Source organism: Eucyclogobius newberryi, unplaced genomic scaffold (assembly GCF_026437365.1).
Source record: "Eucyclogobius newberryi isolate DKJ021-1_F unplaced genomic scaffold, fEucNew1.0.hap1 SCAF_4, whole genome shotgun sequence".
NCBI lineage: Eukaryota > Metazoa > Chordata > Actinopteri > Gobiiformes > Gobiidae > Eucyclogobius > Eucyclogobius newberryi.
The window spans coordinates 6140494-6162421 of record NW_027316056.1 but is presented as its reverse complement, the minus strand read 5'-3'; the positions used below and the strand labels follow the sequence as shown (position 1 = coordinate 6162421).

At 41.6% G+C, this 21928-nt stretch overlaps 3 protein-coding genes across 7 annotated transcripts in view; all 3 read right to left on the bottom strand.

Moving 5' to 3' along the window:
* Positions 1-3110, bottom strand: part of LOC140377789 (uncharacterized) — an 11547-nt gene extending 8437 nt beyond the window's left edge. Inside the window, exon 1 of the mRNA XM_072463360.1 lies at positions 2905-3110. Coding sequence (XP_072319461.1) covers positions 2905-3015 — 111 coding nt within the window. The 5' untranslated portion in view covers positions 3016-3110. The remainder of the gene's footprint in view (positions 1-2904) is intronic.
* Positions 457-21928, bottom strand: LOC140377787 (uncharacterized). 5 transcript variants are annotated; one of them, XM_072463355.1, is made up of 3 exons: positions 21768-21918; positions 17409-17460; positions 457-1405 (listed from the first exon to the last, which is right to left on the bottom strand). In XM_072463355.1, the coding sequence occupies exons 1-3, from the start codon at positions 21885-21887 to the stop codon at positions 468-470; spliced, it is 1110 nt and encodes a 369-aa protein (XP_072319456.1). In that variant the 5' UTR covers positions 21888-21918; the 3' UTR covers positions 457-467. The 5 variants fall into 5 exon arrangements, with proteins under 5 accessions (XP_072319456.1, XP_072319457.1, XP_072319458.1 ...); XM_072463357.1 differs by lacking the exon at positions 457-1405 and adding an exon at positions 14024-15709 and having other exon boundaries at positions 21768-21922; XM_072463356.1 differs by lacking the exon at positions 21768-21918 and having other exon boundaries at positions 17409-17642.
* On the bottom strand, positions 9927-12041 carry LOC140377790 (uncharacterized). Its single transcript, XM_072463362.1, has 2 exons — positions 11753-12041; positions 9927-10802 (listed from the first exon to the last, which is right to left on the bottom strand). The coding sequence occupies exons 1-2, from the start codon at positions 11922-11924 to the stop codon at positions 9952-9954; spliced, it is 1023 nt and encodes a 340-aa protein (XP_072319463.1). The 5' UTR covers positions 11925-12041; the 3' UTR covers positions 9927-9951.

Below are 21928 nucleotides of genomic sequence, written 5' to 3'. Positions count from 1 at the left end.
TATATATATATATATATATATATATATATATATATATATATATATATATATATGAAATTTTACAGGAAAACCAGTTACACCCAGTGATATTTAGTGTGGAACCTTTATGTTCCCCAATGACTTTAATTACTCAGGACAATTCCATTGTGTCGATAGAACACTTAATGATCCCATAGAAATCCACTAAGCCATAGTTTAAAACTAGGATGAAAACTAAATTCTATTTTGAAGTATAATTTTAGAATAATCTTGAGATTTATAAGACTTGTAAATATAATTTTAATAATTGCATTATTATTATTATTATTGTTGTGGTATTCAAGTTATAGTATCAAAATCATTTGAAATGAAAACAACAGTAATTAGGTTGTTTTATTTACCCTCACTAGTTCCTTTATCATGTTTGAAGAGAAATGCATGAATAAAACATTTGTATTAGAAGACATTTTGAAAGAGTCTGAAAACATTCATTTGACATTCAAATATCCATGAAAAGACGTTTCAAGCCCTTCACTTGTGATCCCACCATTCACTTTGTGAGTGAGCACATGTTTGTTGACATAAGATTGTGAATCAAACGTTTTGTTACAGACTGGACACATGAATGGTTTTTCTCCTGTGTGCTTCCTCATGTGAGCAACAAAATACTTCTTTTCAACAAACCCCTTGGGACAGATTGGACACGGGTAGGGCTTTTCCACACTGTGTTGTGAGAAAACATGCCTTATAAGGGCATTCTTATGTCTGAATCTCCTCCCACAGTCTGAACAACTAAGTGGTTTCTCTCCTGTGTGAATTCTCATGTGTTCATCGAAATGGAGCCTCTGTGCGAAGCCACGTTTGCAAATGGAACAGCTGAATAATTTATGTTCATTGTGAATGCGCAAATGCTTGTTGTAATTCGACCTGTCTGTGTAACTTTTGTTACAAATTTGACAATTGTATAGATTTTTCTTTACATGTAACTGGAGATGTTTCTCCAGAGCCTTTGTGGTTTTAAAGTACCTGTAACAATGAGAACATTTAAAGAATATTTCCCTATTTTCTGCATCCTTACTCATCACTGTGTTGCTACTAAAACTATTGTCACAATTTACATTATTTTCAGCTGAATCTTTCAGAAGACTTGCACTATGTTCTCCTCCATTACTTTGGGTTGTTGTCTCGTCCCAGTGGTCGGAATTATCCAAGTTTGAACAACTGTAAAGTTGTCTATTATTGTTCAAAATCAAATCCGAGCTGCAGCCTGGCTCTTCTGGATCGCTCTGCTTTTCTGTCAGGTTCTGTCTGTTCTCTTCAGCTGATATTGGACCTTGGAGGTTTATTGGTGGGTGCATCTCCTGCTTGATTTTCTTGGTTACTTGGGGAGAGCGGATGTCTAAACCCACATCAGTCATCTGGACATCTGCAGGAGGGAAGACAGAATGAAACTTTAACATCCTTATTTTGAAAATCAGTAGTAACGTGTCTAAAGTTATTTGGCCTAAAGTCCTCATGCAGTCATTATTGGCATACTTTTTCCACCTGCTGGATGTACATTTATAATGCTTTTGCGATTGAAGTGATGGTTTCAGGCATAAGGATTCCTTCCTGATTTGATAGGTCATTGTTTAATAAAATGGAGAATGATCACTTTTAAATGGCGCCTTTCTACCTTCAAGGCACGCAAAGAACCACTCACACATTCACACAGTGTGAGTAGACACTGGGGGCGAGGCAGGTTAAGTGTCTTGCCCAAGGACACAATGGCAGCTGCAAGGATCTGAGGATCTGACTGCTCCACCAAGGATGTTTAAATCGGGAGTGGGATTAGAACTACTGAGCTGCTCATGAGTACAAGCACAAGACAAACAGTTTATTGTACTGCACCTCTTGCAGTAACATGTAGGTAAACAGTTGATCACGTGATATATTTTGGCTGGATCCACACGAGACACGTCGCTCTCTCTAAATCCCCACGTCCCTCGGCACGTTAAAAGAGACGTGGGATTGACAGAAAAAACAGCGGCAGAACGATTAGAGAAACAAACAACAGCACCAGTTAAACTAGCCCCAGACAGCCCGAAACACCGGTGTCCCATCTGTGTTTTGGGAATGTCCCATCAGTGTTTGGGAATGTCCCATCAGTGTTTGGGAATGTCCCATCAGTGTTTGGGAATGTCCCATCAGTGTTTTGTGAATGTCCCATCATGTTTTGGGAATGTCCCATCAGTGTTTTGTGAATGTCCCATTAGTGTTTTGGGAATGTCCCATCAGTGTTTTGGGAATGTCCCATCAGTGTTTTGGGAATGTCCCATCAGTGTTTTGGGAATGTCCCATCAGTGTTTTGGGAATGTCCCATCATGTTTTGGGAATGTCCCATCAGTGTTTTGTGAATGTCCCATCATGTTTTGGGAATGTCCCATCAGTGTTTTGGGAATGTCCCATCAGTGTTTTGGGAATGTCCCATCATGTTTTGAGAATGTCCCATCAGTGTTTTGAGAATGTCCAATCAGTGTTTGGGAATGTCCCATCAGTGTTTGGGAATGTCCCATCAGTGTTTGGGAATGTCCCATCATGTTTTGTGAATGTCCCATCATGTTTTGTGAATGTCCCATCATGTTTTGAGAATGTCCAAGCGTTCCCGGATGTTGGCCGGTGATCACTGGAGCGCTGGCATCCCACGTGACTTAACAAAACTGGTCCGACACTGGATATATTTGTGAAATATGATATTTGCCTTCATTTTGGAATTTAGAAAAGTTTTCGTTTCCTAAGGTTTGAATGGTCTTATTACACTGCTAATACTACTCAAAGCCAATCAGTATCAGTATTTTACTTATAAAAAGAAGAGTTGATCCAGTCCTCACCTTCTCTGTAAAGCCGCACCCGAGGTTGTTGCATTATTAATTTGGAGCGCAGAACCTCCTCTTCATATTGTGCTAATGTGCGTTCAAAAAGCGCAAAAATCTCATCTGCGGCAAAAGCGAGCCTCTCCAGAACCAGGTCCCTCAGCGCTTTGCCGTTAAGAGACATTTTCACTGATGTATGTACAAACGAGTCTTAATTTACTAGCAACATAGACGAGTCCCCTCTGATGAGACACCCGGAACAAAACCTTTCACGTGACCTCGGTCTCTTCCGGAGCCTGTACAGCAGCGCCCCCTATTGCACAGGCGGACACAACGCCTCAACTCACGCATCTCACACATCTCACAGAACTCACACAACTCACACAACTCACACAACTCACACAACTCACACAACTCACACAACTCACACAACTCACACAACTCACACAACTCACACATCTCACACAACTCACACAACTCAAACAACTCACACAACTCACACATCTAACACAACTCACACAACTCACACATCTCACGCAACTCACACAACTCACACATCTAACACAACTCACACAACTCACGCAACTCACGCATCTCACGCATCTCACGCAACTCACACAACTCACACATCTAACACAACTCACACAACTCACACAACTCACACAACTCACACAACTCACACATCTCACACAACTCACACAACTCAAACAACTCACACAACTCACACATCTAACACAACTCACACAACTCACACATCTCACGCAACTCACACAACTCACACATCTAACACAACTCACACAACTCACACATCTCACACAACTCACACAACTCACACATCTAACACATCTAACACAACTCACGCAACTCACGCAACTCACGCAACTCACGCAACTCACACAACTCACACATCTCACGCAACTCACGCAACTCACACAACTCACACATCTGACACAACTCACACAACTCACGCAACTCACACATCTAACACAACTCACACAACTCACACAACTCACACACCTCACACAACTCACACAACTCACACATCTCACACAACTCACACAACTCACACATCTAACACATCTAACACATCTAACACAACTCACACATCTCACACATCTCACACAACTCACACACCTCACACAACTCACACAACTCACACATCTCACACAACTAACACACCTCACACAACTCACACAACTCACACATCTCACACAACTCACGCATCTAACACAACAAACACATCTAACACAACTCACACAACTCACACATCTCACACAACTCACACAACTCAAACAACTCACACAACTCACACATCTAACACAACTCACACAACTCACGCATCTCACGCAACTCACACAACTCACACATCTAACACAACTCACACAACTCACACAACTCACACAACTCACACAACTCACACATCTCACACAACTCACACAACTCAAACAACTCACACAACTCACACATCTAACACAACTCACACAACTCACACATCTCACGCAACTCACACAACTCACACATCTAACACAACTCACACAACTCACACATCTCACACAACTCACACAACTCACACATCTAACACAACTCACACAACTCACACATCTCACGCAACTCACACAACTCACACATCTAACACAACTCACACAACTCACACATCTCACACAACTCACACAACTCACACATCTAACACATCTAACACAACTCACACAACTCACACAACTCACACAACTCACGCAACTCACGCAACTCACACAACTCACACATCTCACGCAACTCACGCAACTCACACAACTCACACATCTGACACAACTCACACAACTCACGCAACTCACACATCTAACACAACTCACACAACTCACACAACTCACACACCTCACACAACTCACACACCTCACACAACTCACACAACTCGCACATCTCACACATCAAACACAACTCACACATCTAACACAACTCACACATCTCACACAACTCACACATCTAACACAACTCACACATCTAACACAACTCACACATCTAACACAACTCACACATCTAACACAACTCACACAACTCACACAACTCACACATCTCACACATCTCACACATCTCACACAACTCACACAACTCACACAACTCACACAACTCACACATCTCACGCAACTCACACAACTCACACATCTAACACAACTCACACAACTCACACATCTCACACAACTCACACATCTAACACATCTCACACAACTCACACACCTCACACAACTCACACAACTCACTCAACTCACACAACTCACACAACTCACACACCTCACACAACTCACACAACTCACACATCTCACACACCTCACACATCTAACACAACTCACACATCTCACACAACTCACACAACTCACTCAACTCACACAACTCACACAACTCACACACCTCACACAACTCACACAACTCACACATCTCACACAACTCACACAACTCTCACAACTCACACAACTCACGCATCTAACACAACTCACACAACTCACACAACTAACACATCTCACACAACTAACACAACTCACACATCTAAAACAACTCACACATCTCACACATCTAACACAACTCACACATCTAACACAACTCACACATCTCACACAACTCACACATCTAACACAACTCACACAACTCACACATCTCACGCAACTCACACAACTCACACATCTCACACAACTCGCACATCTCACGCATCTCACACAACTCACACATCTCACACAACTCACACATCTAACACATCTAACACAACTCACACATCTAACACAACTCACACATCTCACACAACTCACACAACTCACACAACTCACAAAACTCACACATCTCACACAACTCACACAACTCACACATCTAACACAACTCACACAACTCACACATCTCACACACCTCACACATCTAACACAACTCACACAACTCACACAACTCACACAACTCACACAACTCACACATCTCACACACCTCACACATCTAACACAACTCACACAACTCACACAACTCACACAACTCACACAACTCACACATCTCACACAACTCACACATCTCACACAACTCACACAACTCACACATCAAACACAACTCACACAACTCACACAACTCACACATCTAACACAACTCACACATCTCACACACCTCACACATCTAACACAACTCACACAACTCACACAACTCACACAACTCACACATCTCACACAACTAACACAACTCACACAACTCACACATCTCACACAACTCACACATCTCCACACACCTCACACAACTAACACAACTCACACACCTCACACAACTCACACATCTCACACAACTAACACAACTCACACATCTCACACAACTAACACAACTCACACAACTCACACATCTCACACATCTCACACAACTCATACACCTCACACAACTCACACAACTCATACACCTCACACAACTCACGCATCTAACACAACTAACACACCTCACACAACTCACACAACTCTCACAACTCACACAACTCACACATCTCACACAACTACCACAACTCACACAACTCACACAACTCACACATCTCACACAACTCACACATCTCACACAACTCACACATCTCACACAACTAACACAACTCACACAACTCACACATCTAACACAACTCACACAACTCACACATCTCACACAACTAACACAACTCACACATCTAACACAACTCACACATCTAACACAACTCACACAACTCACACATCTAACACAACTCACACATCTCACACATCTAACACAACTCACACATCTCACACAACTCACACATCTAACACAACTCACACATCTCACACAACTCACACAACTCACACATCTCACACAACTCACACATCTCACACAACTCACAAAACTCACACAACTCACACATCAAACACAACTCACACAACTCACACACCTCACACAACTCACACAACTCACACATCAAACACAACTCACACAACTCACACATCTCACACAACTCACACAACTCACACATCAAACACAACTCACACAACTCACACACCTCACACAACTCACACAACTCACACATCTAACACAACTCACACAACTCACACAACTCACACATCTAACACAACTCACACAACTCACACACCTCACACAACTCACACAACTCACACAACTCACACACCTCACACAACTCACACAACTCACACACCTCACACAACTCACACAACTCACACAACTCACACAACTCACACATGCTGACATTTTGTTTATTAACCTTTATTTAACCAGGTAAGAAACCTTTCAGCATGTTTATGGACACATTTTATCTTTATTTTCTCCCTTTGAACACAAAATAATAGGTCATATAGAGGAACCTGACCTGGAAAATTACTGTTAAATGACTAAAAATCAACTAAATTCTTTGTGAAGATTGCTTTCATTTATTTTATTTTGTTTACTCTTAAAATAAACATTTAAAGCAGTACCTTTTTTAAGTATTTTTTTAATGTGATACTTTATTTTTTACTTAACTTTAAAAAAATGTTTCAAATAAAACATTTTCAAATAATCACACTAAGTACAAGGATGTGGGCGGGGATAGGGGGGAGATGAAAACGAGCCTCAGTTGCAGGTCAACTCAAACATGCAGGAATCAATCAAAATACAACTTAAATACCACATTGAGTAAAGTGATGATGAAATACAGTTGTAACAAGATTTAAAGTCTGTCCCTCATTTATCCCGGAGTGGTCCGTGTTTATACACTTTTACCATGGAAAGCGATACAAAAAAATGCACCATTCATCGTTATATTAAAGTAACACAAGTTTTTTTCTGGCAAATTGTCTGGTTTAGAATCTTGTAAATGTGTGTGTGTTTTTGTCTTTTGTAAATGTGCAAGTTTGAACTCAAAAATCTCTAAAATGTTGCCTTCATAAATGGCCCTAAAAAGTGCTGCCAGTGCTCTTTGGTGTCATTCTGACGACAGTTTTAAACGGTTAAGCAACACCAACACTTTTGGTCGGACAGGAGTGTTTTTGTTTACCTGCTTTACACGTTTAGTGCCACAGGATGGTTCAGTGTGTTATAAAGTCTAGGCTCCCCCATTATTACTCAAGCAAAAGTGCAAAATAGTGGTCAAAAAATGGCTAAAAAAACCCAACAGTTTGCAGTGATTGTTCATTTCAGTTCAATATTTCTGAGTGATAGATCCCAGAACACGTGGTAGTGGTTTGCCTCCTGGTGCCACGCCCTCTCCAACAGTTAGCATTTCCCTGTGCGTAATGGGCACTTTGACATGGTTTGGGTTCCAACAAAACCCTAACCCCCAACCAATGACTGATTAAGGATGTATCCTTAATCAGTCATTACAAACGTATATCAGTGGTGGAAGGAGTACTCAGTTTTGTTAAGTAAAAGTACAGATACTGTACAGGAGCAAAGAAATTACTCAAGTAAAAGTAGAGCATAAAAAAGCTACATAAGTAAATGTACAAGTACCTATTCAAAAATGTGCTTCAGGTGTAAAAAGTAAAAGTATTTCACACAGATTTGAGAACTGTTAAAGAGTTAATAAATGTTGTGATTTGGATAAAGAATAGTGCTTGTCTTTGGTCAATAGAAGCAATTCAAATCCATCCATCTTCTTCCGCTTTATCCGGGGCCGAGTCCCGGGGCAGCAGTCTAAGCAGGGACTCCCAGACTTCCCCTCCCCAGACACTTCCTCCAACTCCTCCGGGGGGATCCCGAGGCGTTCCCAGCCCAGCCGTGAGACATAGTCTCCCCGAACTCCTCCCATTCCCAGTTTTTGCCTCTGTGACAGCACAAGCTGCAGCCCGCCTTGTCTGCCGATGATCCATTCAAATCAATGTCTTAATTTTTTCAAGTGCATTGTATGTACGTTTGTTTGCTCAAAGCTGGGGCTTGAACTCAAAAACTTTCAGCTGCATTTAACCTAAAATAACCCCTCAAACTACAGGAAAAGTACATTCTACTTTTCAGTCCAGTTCCAACATGTGGTGCAGTAGAAAGTTGATCCCTGCTCTCAAATGTAGTGAAGTAAAAGGTACTCAAGTCAAGTACAGACACCTCCACCACTGACGTACAGACTCGAGACACGACAGAGACACACAAAAAAACAAAATATCGGCATTTTGTTAAAAAAAAATCTAAATCTTTTGTTTTTCAATTATTTCGCCGACTCACCGGCCGGTCTTTCCTAAATCGCCGTGTTGAATATTTTTATCACGCTGGTAAACCTATCTTTCATACCAAAGGACTGATGACACACTGCGCAATGCATGTGCGACTACATAATCGGTCCTCCACCTACTTCTGTAACAAAATAGAACGCGCAAGACAAAAGTTATATTTTCATTTACAAGTTGGTTTGCCTCTGTCTGACCCCTGGACTGTGGAAGCCTGACCCCTGGACTGTTGAAGCCCGATCCCTGGACTGTTGAAGCCCGACCCCTGGACTGTTGAAGCCCGATCCCTGGACTGTTGAAGCCCGACCCCTGGACTGTTGAAGCCTGACCCCTGGACTGACCCCTGGACTGTTGAAGCCTGACCCCTGGACTGTTGAAGCCTGACCCCTGGACTGTTGAAGCCTGACCCCTGGACTGTTGAAGCCCGACCCCTGGACTGTTGAAGCCCGATCCCTGGACTGTTGAAGCCCGACCCCTGGACTGTTGAAGCCTGACCCCTGGACTGACCCCTGGACTGTTGAAGCCTGACCCCTGGACTGTTGAAGCCTGACCCCTGGACTGTTGAAGCCTGACCCCTGGACTGTTGAAGCCTGACCCCTGGACTGACCCCTGGACTGTTGAAGCCTGACCCCTGGACTGTTGAAGCCTGACCCCTGGACTGTTGAAGCCCGACCCCTGGACAGTTGAAGCCTGACCCCTGGACTGACCCCTGGACTGTTGAAGCCTGACCCCTGGACTGTTGAAGCCTGACCCCTGGACTGTTGAAGCCTGACCCCTGGCGGTCACCCAGAGTCAAAAAATGGCAAAATTTTGATCATTTTTTTGCCTTCAAAGTAAAAAAAAGAATTTGCCTACCGTCCGACCCATTTGAAAAATGTTGGGTCGGGTTACAGCAAACAGACAATTTATTTGGGGCAGCCTCAGGGAAAAGTGATCAAAAACATGTAAAATGAGTGTACACCTCAACTCGAGACCTCGGCATCTGCTTCATGAACGCTCATGTGCTTTTTGAGACACGCCTCGTAATCGTAACTTTGTCCACAGACTGAGCACCTGAAGGGTTTCTCCACCGTGTGACGCATCATGTGATATTCATAATGCACCTTCTGAACAAACCCCTTCTGACACACCGAGCAAGTGTAGGGCTTGTCTTCTCTGTGCTTCGTCAGGACGTGCCTCACGAGCGAATACTGGTGTCGGAATGTCACGTCGCACTCTGAACAGCTGAATGGTCTCTCTCCCGTGTGAGTCCTCATGTGATCGTTCATGTGGCGCTTCCTCGTAAAGCTGCGTTTGCAAACTGGACACCTGTGAGGTTTGGGTTTGCCCTGAGTTGGCAGAGCTTGTGCAGATTTAGACTTGGAGCAGACGACTTCCTTTGCGTGAACTTTAAGATGTCTTTTTAGCGCTCCTTTGCTTTTAAATGACTTGGAACACTGGGGGCAACTGTGAACGTTGTCTCTGCCTTCAGCTGCCTTTGATTTAATTTCCAACGGACCTGCATTACGTTTTTCTCCGATATATCTGGTTGTTTTCTCGACCAGAAACCCCCAGTCAAAGAAATCATCCGTATCTGATTGGGCACAGTTGTCCAGAATCCGATCGGAGCTGCAGCCTGGCTCCTCTTCGTCGCACTGCTCTCCGGGCCGGTCCTGTCGCTTCTCCTCGGCTGGTTCTGGTTCTTCACATTTTAACGTTACAGAGGGACATTGGAGTTCGATTGCTGAGGTCACTTCCTGCTTGATCTTGATTGGTTCCTCCTTGATAAGTTGGTCCGAGCCGATGTCCACACCTACAGTGACAGTCTGGATATCTGCAAGAGAGAAAAGAAGAGTATAACTATAACAATAAAAATGTATTTATTGAGAATTTATCATCTTAAAACAACTGGGCCACAAAGGCTTATAATTAGGCTAATTTATCAAAAGCAACCATCCAAATAGTGTTTCAATCAGTTTGATCTGGCTGTGATCCCTTAGTCGTCCTTTTAGGCGACCTAAATCTGTCGACACATCGATTATTGATCCCAAAGGGCAATTCATTCACAGCCTCTAGAGCACTTTGCAGACACACATAAACGTCCAGTGTTCATTTGGATTAAAACGATTTCTATGGGACAACAGAAAAAGAAGATATGAGTGAGTTTAATCTAACTTATATATATTAAACATACATGTCTGTCTGACACAGAATGGGACCCATCACATTTACAGTTAACTTTTGCAGTTCATTTACAAAACATGGCACAAATAAGCTGCACTTAGTGGAACATCACTGCATGATTCCATGGAAATGTTAAAACCAAACTTAGAACATTCTTCTTGGAGACAGATTTTCCACAATGTGGCATAAAACATATTCTAGGCAATGAAAGCACATTTCCATGGAAACAGAGTGAGGTTTGTGGAGGAGCAGCCCACTCACAGTAATGACATGGGTTTTATCAAATATATTTTACAACTTTTTGGGGGGGCAAAAAATGTGAGGGTGGAAGAATGCAACTCTATGCATTTAAGCAACAAAAGAGCTGTAATAAATGCATGCAATTTGATTAAATGCCACACTGTGGGATATTCCAGGCAAAGCAATAACATCTCCATGGACACAGACCCTCCACAGGGAAAGTTACACAGTGCACCTTTAAGATCAGAATGATGTTATGTCCACATTTTCTGCAGAAAAGTCCAGAGAAATCACTCTTTGACATTTACTTCCACTGCACAGTTCTGCACATGATAGAAGAGTGGATCATCCAGTCCTCACCTTCTTTGTAAAACACGTCTCGAGGTTGTTGCACTGTTTTTAACCGCAGAACCTCCTCTTCATATTGTGCAAATGTGCGTTCAAAAAGCACGATAATCTCGTCTGCGGCGGCGGCGAGTTTCTCCAGCACCAGATCCTTCAGAATCTGGTTTTTGACCGACATTTTATACATGTATTTATTTACAAATGAGTCGTTGGCTCGTGATGAAAAACCCGGAACAAAAACCGTTTCACGTGGTGAAGTCGTGTGCGTTTGTGGAGCAGTGGCGCCTCCTGTGGCTGAGACAGTGAACTATACATATCTGGCATTATCGTGGATTGTAGTCGAATAAACTCAATTCTTGGTCGACTAAAAACGTGGCCTGTGCATCGATTTGTGTTGGGAAAATACCAGTTGTAATTATAAATGATAGTTTTAGGCAGATGAAGTGTGCAGTTTGAGTTAACAACAGTTCTGAAACACATTAATGACACATGACTTTTCTGACCCTTTAAACATCAACTGCACAAAATAAAGGTGTTCACCTATTTTTTATTTGTTAAATAATCATTTCTGTGACAATACAGAAGTAAAACATAGTTGCTAGGAAACAGTTATGGAATTTGGTGTGATGTCATGATTTACAACCAGGAAGTCAAATTAGGAACTTTAAAAAAACACTAAACTGGGTAAAAATATGTAACATCTTTAACAAAATCCTGAATATAATGATCTTGGCTGTGTTTCAGTAAAATGAGTGGAACCTATCACAGGCACTTTAATCATCCCCAGAAACACTTTTTAATGTGAAAATATTATTAAAAAACATGAAGTGCAATAAATAAATAAAACTTAAGTTAGTTAGTGTCTATAATGAGTCATTTACATACGTTTTTCTAACCTCTACATATCAAACATTATTGTGTTACAACAAAAATACAACAATTTTAACAACTATTGTAAAGAAAACGCACACGCAAAGCTTCTTCTTAAACACTTTTCTGTGGTTGCCCTTAAAAAACAACAGTAAAAACAGAACAGAACAATCATTAAGTGCACACTGAACAACAAGGAACAATAATACATAAATGAGCCTTTGTTCTTTGTTATTGTGGCCGGTCTATAACCTTACAGTCATTGTTTTATTATGTTTTAAAATAACTATATGTAATGTAATGTCTGTGATGTAATGTTGTCTGGGGCTTCTGGGTCTTCTGCGGTTCAGGAGCCCTTTAAGAATAGACGAAAATCAAGGCCAGTTACACCGCACGGATCGGCCTTACCGGGGCCCCATCCTGGAGCCAGGCCTAGGGGGCCACCCGACCCCACAGTGTCCATCCAGGCACAGCCCTAACGAGTGACGTGGGTCCATCCTCCTGTGGAACCACCACCTGCAGGAGGATCCGTAAGCCGTCGACAATAGGGGCCTTGACGACCAGATCTCCGGACACAGAAACTGAATTTGGGGACATCACATCGCTGGGGGAAAAAAGAGCCTGAGCTTGTGCGGGAGGTTGAGCGGTACCGACTAGATGTAGTCGGCCACACATCCACGCACAGTTCGGTCTCTGGAACCCATCTCCTCAAGAGGGGGAGGAGAGGCGGCGGGCTGGTGTGGGCGAGGCTGGTGTGGGCTTGCTCATAGCCCCACAGCTCAGCCGCCACGTGTTGGAGTTCACCCCAGTGAACGAGAGCGTCGGCTTCGGGTTGGGGACAGGTCTCTCACTGTTGTATCTTGAGGGACTCCTGAGGCAGTTGACTGGTATCGGCGGGCCAGGCAAAACCCCAGGGCTGGAAGGAATTGGAGGAGGAGCCCGGTCGGCCCCAAAGACATTCTGGCAAACCGAAGTAATCTCGGGGTCTTGTTCACGTGTGAGGGAAGGACGGAGCGTGCAGCGGCTGCAGTGATGCATCGGACTGTTGTGGTGAAGAGGGAGCTGAGTCGAAAGACAAAGCTCTCGATTTACCGGTCGGTCTACGTTCTGACCTCACCTATGGTCATGAGCTTTGGGTAGTGACCGAAAGGACAAGATCGCGGATACAAGCGGTCGAAATGAGTTTCCTCCGCCGGGTGGCTGGGCGCTCCCTTAGAGATAAGGTGAGGACTTTTGAGAATTGCCATGAACATCTTTACACAGTTTTTATGTTGATTTGTTTGATCAAAATGTTAAGGCAAGAGACTTTCTTTTGTCTGTTTGCTGTCGGCTCGTACATTATTTAATTTAATCTATTTACATCCAGTGTTGGAACATAACTGAAAACATGCTCTGAGAATACACATATATAAGTGTATTCTGGTGCAGTTACTCTTCCTTTTGGTGGTTTTGAGACACTGTTACATTTCTAAAATCAAACATTGGGTATTTGAGCACACAATGTAGACTTACTAAATCATAGGGATGAAACAAAAACTGAAATAAAGTGATATTGTCATCGCCAAAAGTCTCGCAATAACATTGTGGACTTCACAGTATATCGAATAATAAGCTTCTTTGTTTAAATACATTGTTTTGTTGCTAATGCAGCAGCTAAAGAAACAGAGGGAACTACAACGACCATGATCCTTTGCTCCATCTCAGATTGACAACATGAAAAAAGAACCATTTTCAAGCACTTTTATATCTTAAATCTTTGGAAAGTGACAGGAATTATTCACACAAAAGAGGTTTAAAAAAGGGAAAACTTTCATTTCTACATTTGTTTTGACTTTCTACAATGCCACAATAAAGAACTGAGAATATTGTGATAATATTATAACATGAGATTAGCACATGGTCACATGCCCACTGTTTTTAAACCCTGTGACGAGCCCGCCTCAGGCCCAAAGTCAGTGGGACAGGCTCCAGTCACCTTCTCAAACACTGAATTTTCCACCCAGAGAGACATAAAGATCAGCCCTTAAAGCAGCTCCTAAACGTTACAATCCGACAGAACCAACACAGGGATTTGTTCATATCGGATTCTAAGTCTGATTTATTAAAGTTTTAACTCCAAACAATTATGCAACATTTTCTATCTGAAGTGTCAACACAATGAAGCAAGAAATTGAAACCTGGCTTAATTTTTCAGATATATATGTACTTCTAAATATGTGCAGCTGTAGCAGTTTTTACACATCAAATGCCTTGTTTGTGTCTGAAAAACGGTCTAAATGTAAGATTTCGTTCACCTTTAGTGCCTCGTCTTAACCAGAGCAGAGAACGTACGACTTTACGATGCTCCTGCGTGTTTCCTCATGTGAACTTCATAATGCCATTTTTCCACAAAGCCCTTCTGACAAATGGAACACCTGAAGGGCTTGTCTGTGCTGTGCTTTGACAACACGTGCCTCATGAGCGAATACTGCTGCCGGAACTTCATGTCGCACTTGGCACAGCTGAGCGGCTTCTCTCCCGTATGAATCCTCATGTGTTCGTCGAAGTGACGCTTCTGAGAGAACCTGTGCTTGCAGACGGAACACGTGAAGGGCTTGTGTTTGCTGTGGGTGATCAAATGCTGTTTGAACGTCGATTTGGAGCTGAGAACTTTGTTGCAGATCGGGCACGAGATCCATCTTTGCTCCGCGTGAATCTCTAGATGTTTTTCGAGAGCTTCCGCGCTGAGAAATGACTCGGAGCCGTGCGAGTTGTCCCTGAATTCTGCAGAATCTTCCATACGATACGCGTTATTGTGTCGGGTTGTTTTCTGGGCCAAACGCCCCCAGTCAATGGAATCGTCCGTGTCTGAAAAGCTGTAAGATGGCCTGTTATTGTCCAGAATCAGATCCGAGCTGCAGCCGGGCTCCTCTCCGTCGCACTGCTCTCCGGTCGGGTCACGTCTTTGCTCTGCAGTCGGGTCGCGTTCCTCAGATTTCAAAGCCATAGAAGGATATTGGAGTTCGATTGGTGGGTTCACTTCTTGGGGCCTCATTTTGATTGGTTCTTCTTTGATTACTTGGTCACAGTGGACGTCCACACCCACAGTTACAGTCTGGATGTCTGAAATATAAAAGGGAAAAACACCAGGGTTAATCAACTCAATTATTCCGAGGGCCAGATTTTTCAGAGGGCACAACACTTTTGAGGAGGAGTTTCTGGTTGCTATGTAAAAGAAACGATGAAGGCCTCAGAATTCATACTTTGCATTAAAAAATACATATAAAAATGCTATAATTAGTGTAAAAAGTAAAAAAACAAAACACAAAAAACTAGGACTAGACAAATATCAGCCGGGTCTGAACCAGGACTATCCTAGAATCAAACTAGGACTAAACCAGGACCAAACAACAGAAAGTATAAATAAAGTATTTTTTTTTTTTTTGTGCTTTTAAATGTAGATTGTATTTTATTTTATTGAATGTATTTGAAATGTATCATGTTCTAAATTGTGCCCTTGAAAACGAGCTCTCGATCACAATGGGTTCTTACCTGGTTAAATAAAAGGTTAATAAATGAATAAGTAAAAAAGCTGATGATTGATTTCCCCTCATAATTAGTAACTTCTTTCCCCCTCAGAAAGTGCACTGCCCTCACCCTCCACATGAGTCTTATTCTAATTATGAAACGTTTGATCTTTTCAGTCAGAACGAGCCACGTGAGTCACTTTATTGATTATTGATTATTGATTTGGATCTTCATTAGCTCTTCCTGAAGTCACGTGACACTTTGAGAAAAGAGCCGGCCTAAAGCCGTTCTTGTGGACAAAAAAAAAAGAAGATAAATGTGAAACTAGTCAATGAGTTAGAAAGGTTTAAACACACACTTCCTAATTTCACCGTTGGAAAAGAAGTACAAAAGTAAAAGTACTGTATATAAGTAACATCTGAAGATATTCGTACTTTACTTTAATAGCTTTTACAGTGGATACTTTATGCTTTTACCTCACTATATTTGAGAGCAGAATATGTACTTTCTACTACACAACATTTGTGACGGGACTAAAGAGGAAAAACCTTTCTTTACGGGTTGAGAGCGGTTTAAATGCTTTGTTTTTAGCTCGTTCATAGTTTGAGTTGCACAAAAAATACACAGAAAACAGCTAGTCGTTAAAATGTTTCCAGATCACTACTTTTGACTCTTTAATAGTTCTAAAAATCTGTCAGAAAAACAGATACAAGTACATTTTAAACTTTACTTCAATAGATTTTGTCATGTTATACATTTTATGTATCTGTATCTGTACTTTTACTTTCAAACAAAACTGAGTAGCACCACTGTCTATTACCATTCATTTCCTTACCATGAATAAGGGTACAAATGTTGGGAAAATATGTACATTTTTCAAGCGAATTTGCATAAAAATGTGTGTTTTCAGCTTAGTTTAATCTTAATATTTAATTAAAACATACTTACAATTTTAAATACATTTGAATGTGTTTTTATGCAGATGTATTGTATTATATCGTGGTTTTATTGTTGTGAAGCACTTTTTGAGTTGCTTTTGCATTAATTGTGATCGACTGAACATATGAAATTAGAACAAATGAATCTAAAATGAAATAATGAAATGAAACGTGGCTGTGTGAGTTGAAATACTACACACAGATGAACAGCTGAAGGTTTACCATAACCACACAGTCATTATACAAATACAGACGACAGAAAGAGGAATAAAAAGCATCCCTGAAACCTGTTTGTCACGCAGTATAAATCACATTCTACATAAAGCCTGTGGTTCAAATGCACATCCAGTCCTCACCTTCTTTGTAAAGCAGCACTCGAGGTTGTTGCATTAATTTGGAGCGCAGAACCTCCTCTTCAAATTGCGCAATCGTTTGTTCAAAAAGCGCAAAAATCTCGTCCGCGGCGACAGCGAGCCTCTCCAGCACCAGAGCCCTCAGCGCCTGGCTTTTCACCGACATTTTACACAGATTGATTCTACAAATGAGTCGTCGGTTGCAGACGTAAGTGGCATTAAAGGAGAACCCGGAACCAAAACAGTTCAAGTGGCTTCTGTGCGTCAGTTCGGCAGTAGCGCCCCCTGCTGCCGCGGGGGAGAGAGACACTTGGAAAACCTCAAATCTGAGTCAAATACAACTTTCTAGAATAAGTATATCCTTGTCTTTTGTTTCAATGTTGAACTGCCAGATTAAAGCCTAAAGTTAATTCAGCCTGTATTTGTATTATCATTCCGGGCGACACCTGATTAAACTGTTGTTCTTGAACCCTTTGGAGAATAAAACATGTGTAATGTCTGATTTACTCTGATTATAAGTGTTCACACGCTCTGCTCAGAGGAACATCCCATTTATAATTCCGCCTGTATTTTCCTTGCTAAATATGAGTCAGAGTAAAGCTGGCGTTTTGCTCACACTCTGACTGACACTAGTTTGGCCCAGTTCCTCTAAAAATGAGATTTAGGGACTTGTAATAAAGTTTAGTCCAGATGGAATCCACATGAAAGTCCTATTCAATGTATTTGAATCTTTTATGTGTTGTTTGGAGAAGAAACTGCGGCCGATTCATATATATTCAATAGTCTAGTTTCAGTCTAGATTTTTTTTGGTTTAGATTGTCTTTTTTCAAGTTTTTAAAAAGATTAAACACAAAAGTAAACAGAACACAACTAGAGAGCTGACTACAAAAAACATCAACTACTATTAAATTAAAATAAGTCGGTCAAATTTGTCAATTTCCAAAATAAGTCAGAATGTATTTTTTTTTTTAATTTGTCTAATGTCTATTCAAATCAAATCAATTTATTTTTGTAAGGCCCAAAATCACAACAACAGTTGCCTCTGAGGGCCACAGGGAGAAATGAATCAACAATGTCTGTGGTGGCGATGGAGTCAGACAATGTCTGTGGTGGCGAGGGACGATGTCCCAGGGTCCTCTGTCCTTAGACTCTCCTTCTGGACCAGGAAAAACTACAAAAAAACCTCTTTGGGAAAAAAGCGTAGAAACCTGGAGGAGTTCCAGTGAAGGAGAGATCCGACTCTCACAGACGGACAGACGGACAAGAGGAGACTGGAGCTGGACCCACTCTTCAGGCAGATGAGGGACCGTCTGAGTCGAGCTGGACCCACTCTTCAGGCAGAAGAGGGACCGTCTGAGTCGAGCTGGACCCACTCTTCAGGCAGATGAGGGACCGACTGAGGCGAACTGGACCCACTCTTCAGGCAGATGAGGGACCGACTGAGTCGAGCTGGACCCACTCTTCAGGCAGATGAGGGACCGACTGAGGCGAACTGGACCCACTCCTCAGGCAGATGAGATGTTCCAATGTCAGTGTGATGTTTGTGTCAGCCATTTCTTTGTTATGGCCTTTTTTCCTGCCGTTAAAAGTATATTCCAATTGTATCTGTTTGTTGTGTCCATGACAGGAGTTTTGTGAACTTCAGTCCAGTATTTCTGAACAGGACGTCCCAGAACACGTGACAGTGGTTTGCCTCCTGATGGCGCATTTCCCTGTGAGTAATGACCACTTTGACATGTTATGAGCAAAACTCCCTCCAGAAATGTGATTTTCATGTACACATACTCTCCCTCTCTTCATCTGTCAAAAGAAGGTTGCCGTCTCTTTCCCATTTGTTTTTAATATATTTAGTGGAGTAATGTAATGTAAGGTGCATTGATATAATTTAGATATTATTCCCCTTGAAAATTCAGATTTATGACCCTTGATAACAATTTCAGTCAGAGTTATAATGGTTGTTACTTCGGTTAATATCTTAACTCTTTAATTGTAAATGCCTTTAACAGTCCTGTTTGTCCGAGTCAAAGGATTATTTCAACACATCAAAGCTTTTCATGTGATTATCTTTTACAATCTGGTGAAAACCTTTAGACTTATGTTCAGAGTTTCTTGACATTGAGTTTCTGTTTAGAGGATCTGGGACTGAAAGGTGGACTCTTTTATTCATTTATGTTTTTTACAAAAATATTAGTAGTCTACTTTAGCTGACAAAAATATATACTTTTAGTCATGTTTTAGTCTTTTTGATAACTTTTTATTCCATTTTTGTTTGGTTTTAATGCGCAAAGGTAAGACATTGACAAAAAACAGTTAATTGAGGGAATTAACAGCTGTGGGTGGGGATAGGGGGTAGGTGAAAACAGGAATTTTCTGAGCACTTGAGCCTCAGTGGCAGGAAAACAACAGGATTAATTCAAACAGACAGGAATCAATCGAAACACGGCTTTAGAGTAAATGATGAGGAATCTGTGCTGGTGATGTCAACGTTTAGAGTCTGACCTGTCACACAATCTTTAAGTTGATTCTCTTTTCAAAAAGCACAATCTGGAGTGATCAGAGGAGAGAGAGCATGAGACCGATTGTGTTTTTTATAAACATTCTTCTGACTCGTATTAAAACATTTGTACATTTTTGTTTCTGATGAACTTACGGTACAAAAACACAGACTAGTCAAAGTCTTATTTCTATTGCACATTGAAAAGTCCATTTTTAAACCAAAACAAGTTTGAAATGTGGCGACTGAAGCCTTCTAGATGGAGAATGTTTGTGGAGGTAAAGTTTCAGCCTGAAGAGTCCACCTGTTCTGCTGATTGGCTCACCAAACTCTGTGATAAAAGCTCTTTTGGTATTTATTTTAGTCTTTTTAGTCCAGATATGATGATCAAAAATACTGAAAACCATCAATTAAAAGTACAATAGTCCATGTAATAACTATTCTACCAATTCACTTAAGAAATCGCCTTGTGCTTTGTGACTGCAAACGTGTCTGTTCAGAAAAACATTTTTTTCGAATCTTTGTCCACAAGCTGAACATCTGAATGGTCGTTCTCCCGTGTGGCCCCTCATGTGAGCCGCAAAATGTAACTTTTGAACGAACCCCCTCTGACAAACTAAACACCTGTAAGGCTTGTACTCACTGTGCATGGTTAAAATGTGCCTCTCAACTGAATTCCTCTGTCTGAACTTTCTCCCACACACTGAACAGCTGAATGGTATCTCGCCCGTGTGGATTCTCATGTGTTCATCCATATGACGCTTCCGTGAAAAACTATGTTTGCACACTGAGCAACTGAATGTTTTCTGGACAGGGTGAGTGCGCAAATGCTGTTTGTAAGTTCTTAAGACGTGGTGATGTGTGCAACAGATTGGACAAGTGAATGGCCCTGGGTGAATCTCCAGATGCACCGCCAGAGCCTTCAGGTTTGTGAATGTCATGTAACACTGAGAACATCTATGGACTACATCTCTCTGTTCGTCTTCATTACTCATTACTATGTTGCTACTAAAACTACTATCACAATTTACATTATTGTTTGCTAAATCTTTCATGTGACTAGTATGTGACTCAGTATTTTGCTCTTGTTCTTTATTTTTGGTTGTTGTGGTGGCCACACATTCCCACTCCTCCGTGCTTGAACAGCTGTAAGGTTGTTCACAGTTGTCCAGAATCATTTGGGAGCTGCAGCCTGGCTCCTCTTCGTCGCACTGCTCTCCGGGCCGGTCCTGTTGCTTCTCCTCGGCTGCTTCTGGTTCTTCACATTTTACCGTTACAGAAGGACATTGGAGATTGATTGGTGGGTTCACTTCCTGTTTGATTTTGATTGGTTCTGTCTCGAAAACTTGGTCAGAGCCGATGTCCACACCCACAGTGACAGACTGAATATCTGCAGAACGGAACAGAAAATAAAACACAAATACAGTATATTGATTTTACTGTGTATTATTACTACTACTGCTACTGCTATTACTACTACGACTACTATTACTACTACTACTACTACAACAGATGCTATTATATTACTACTGCTACTACTGCTACTGCTACTGCTACTACTACTACTGCTACTACTACTGCTACTACTACTACTACAGATGCTATCGTATTACTACTGCTACTACTACTACTACTACTACTACTGCTATTACTACTAGCACTACTACTACTACCACCACTACTACTATTACTTCTACTATTACTACTACTGCTGCTGCTGCAACTACAACTCAAAGTCAATATCAACATTATAGTTAATAACAATAAGAGTTAATGCATCTGCAAACACTTGTTATTGGGTCAAAATAATGATCCTCACCTTTGAAAAGCAGAAGTTGTGTTTGTTGCATTAATTTGGAGCCCAGAACCTCCTCTTCATATTGCGCAAATGTGCGTTCAAAAAGCGCAAAAATCTCGTCTGCGGCGACAGCGAGTCTCTCCAGCACCAGATCCCGCAGTGGCACCTGCACCTGGCTTTGGACCGACATTTTTCGTGGATTTAATAAAACAAACGTGTGGATGGTGCAGA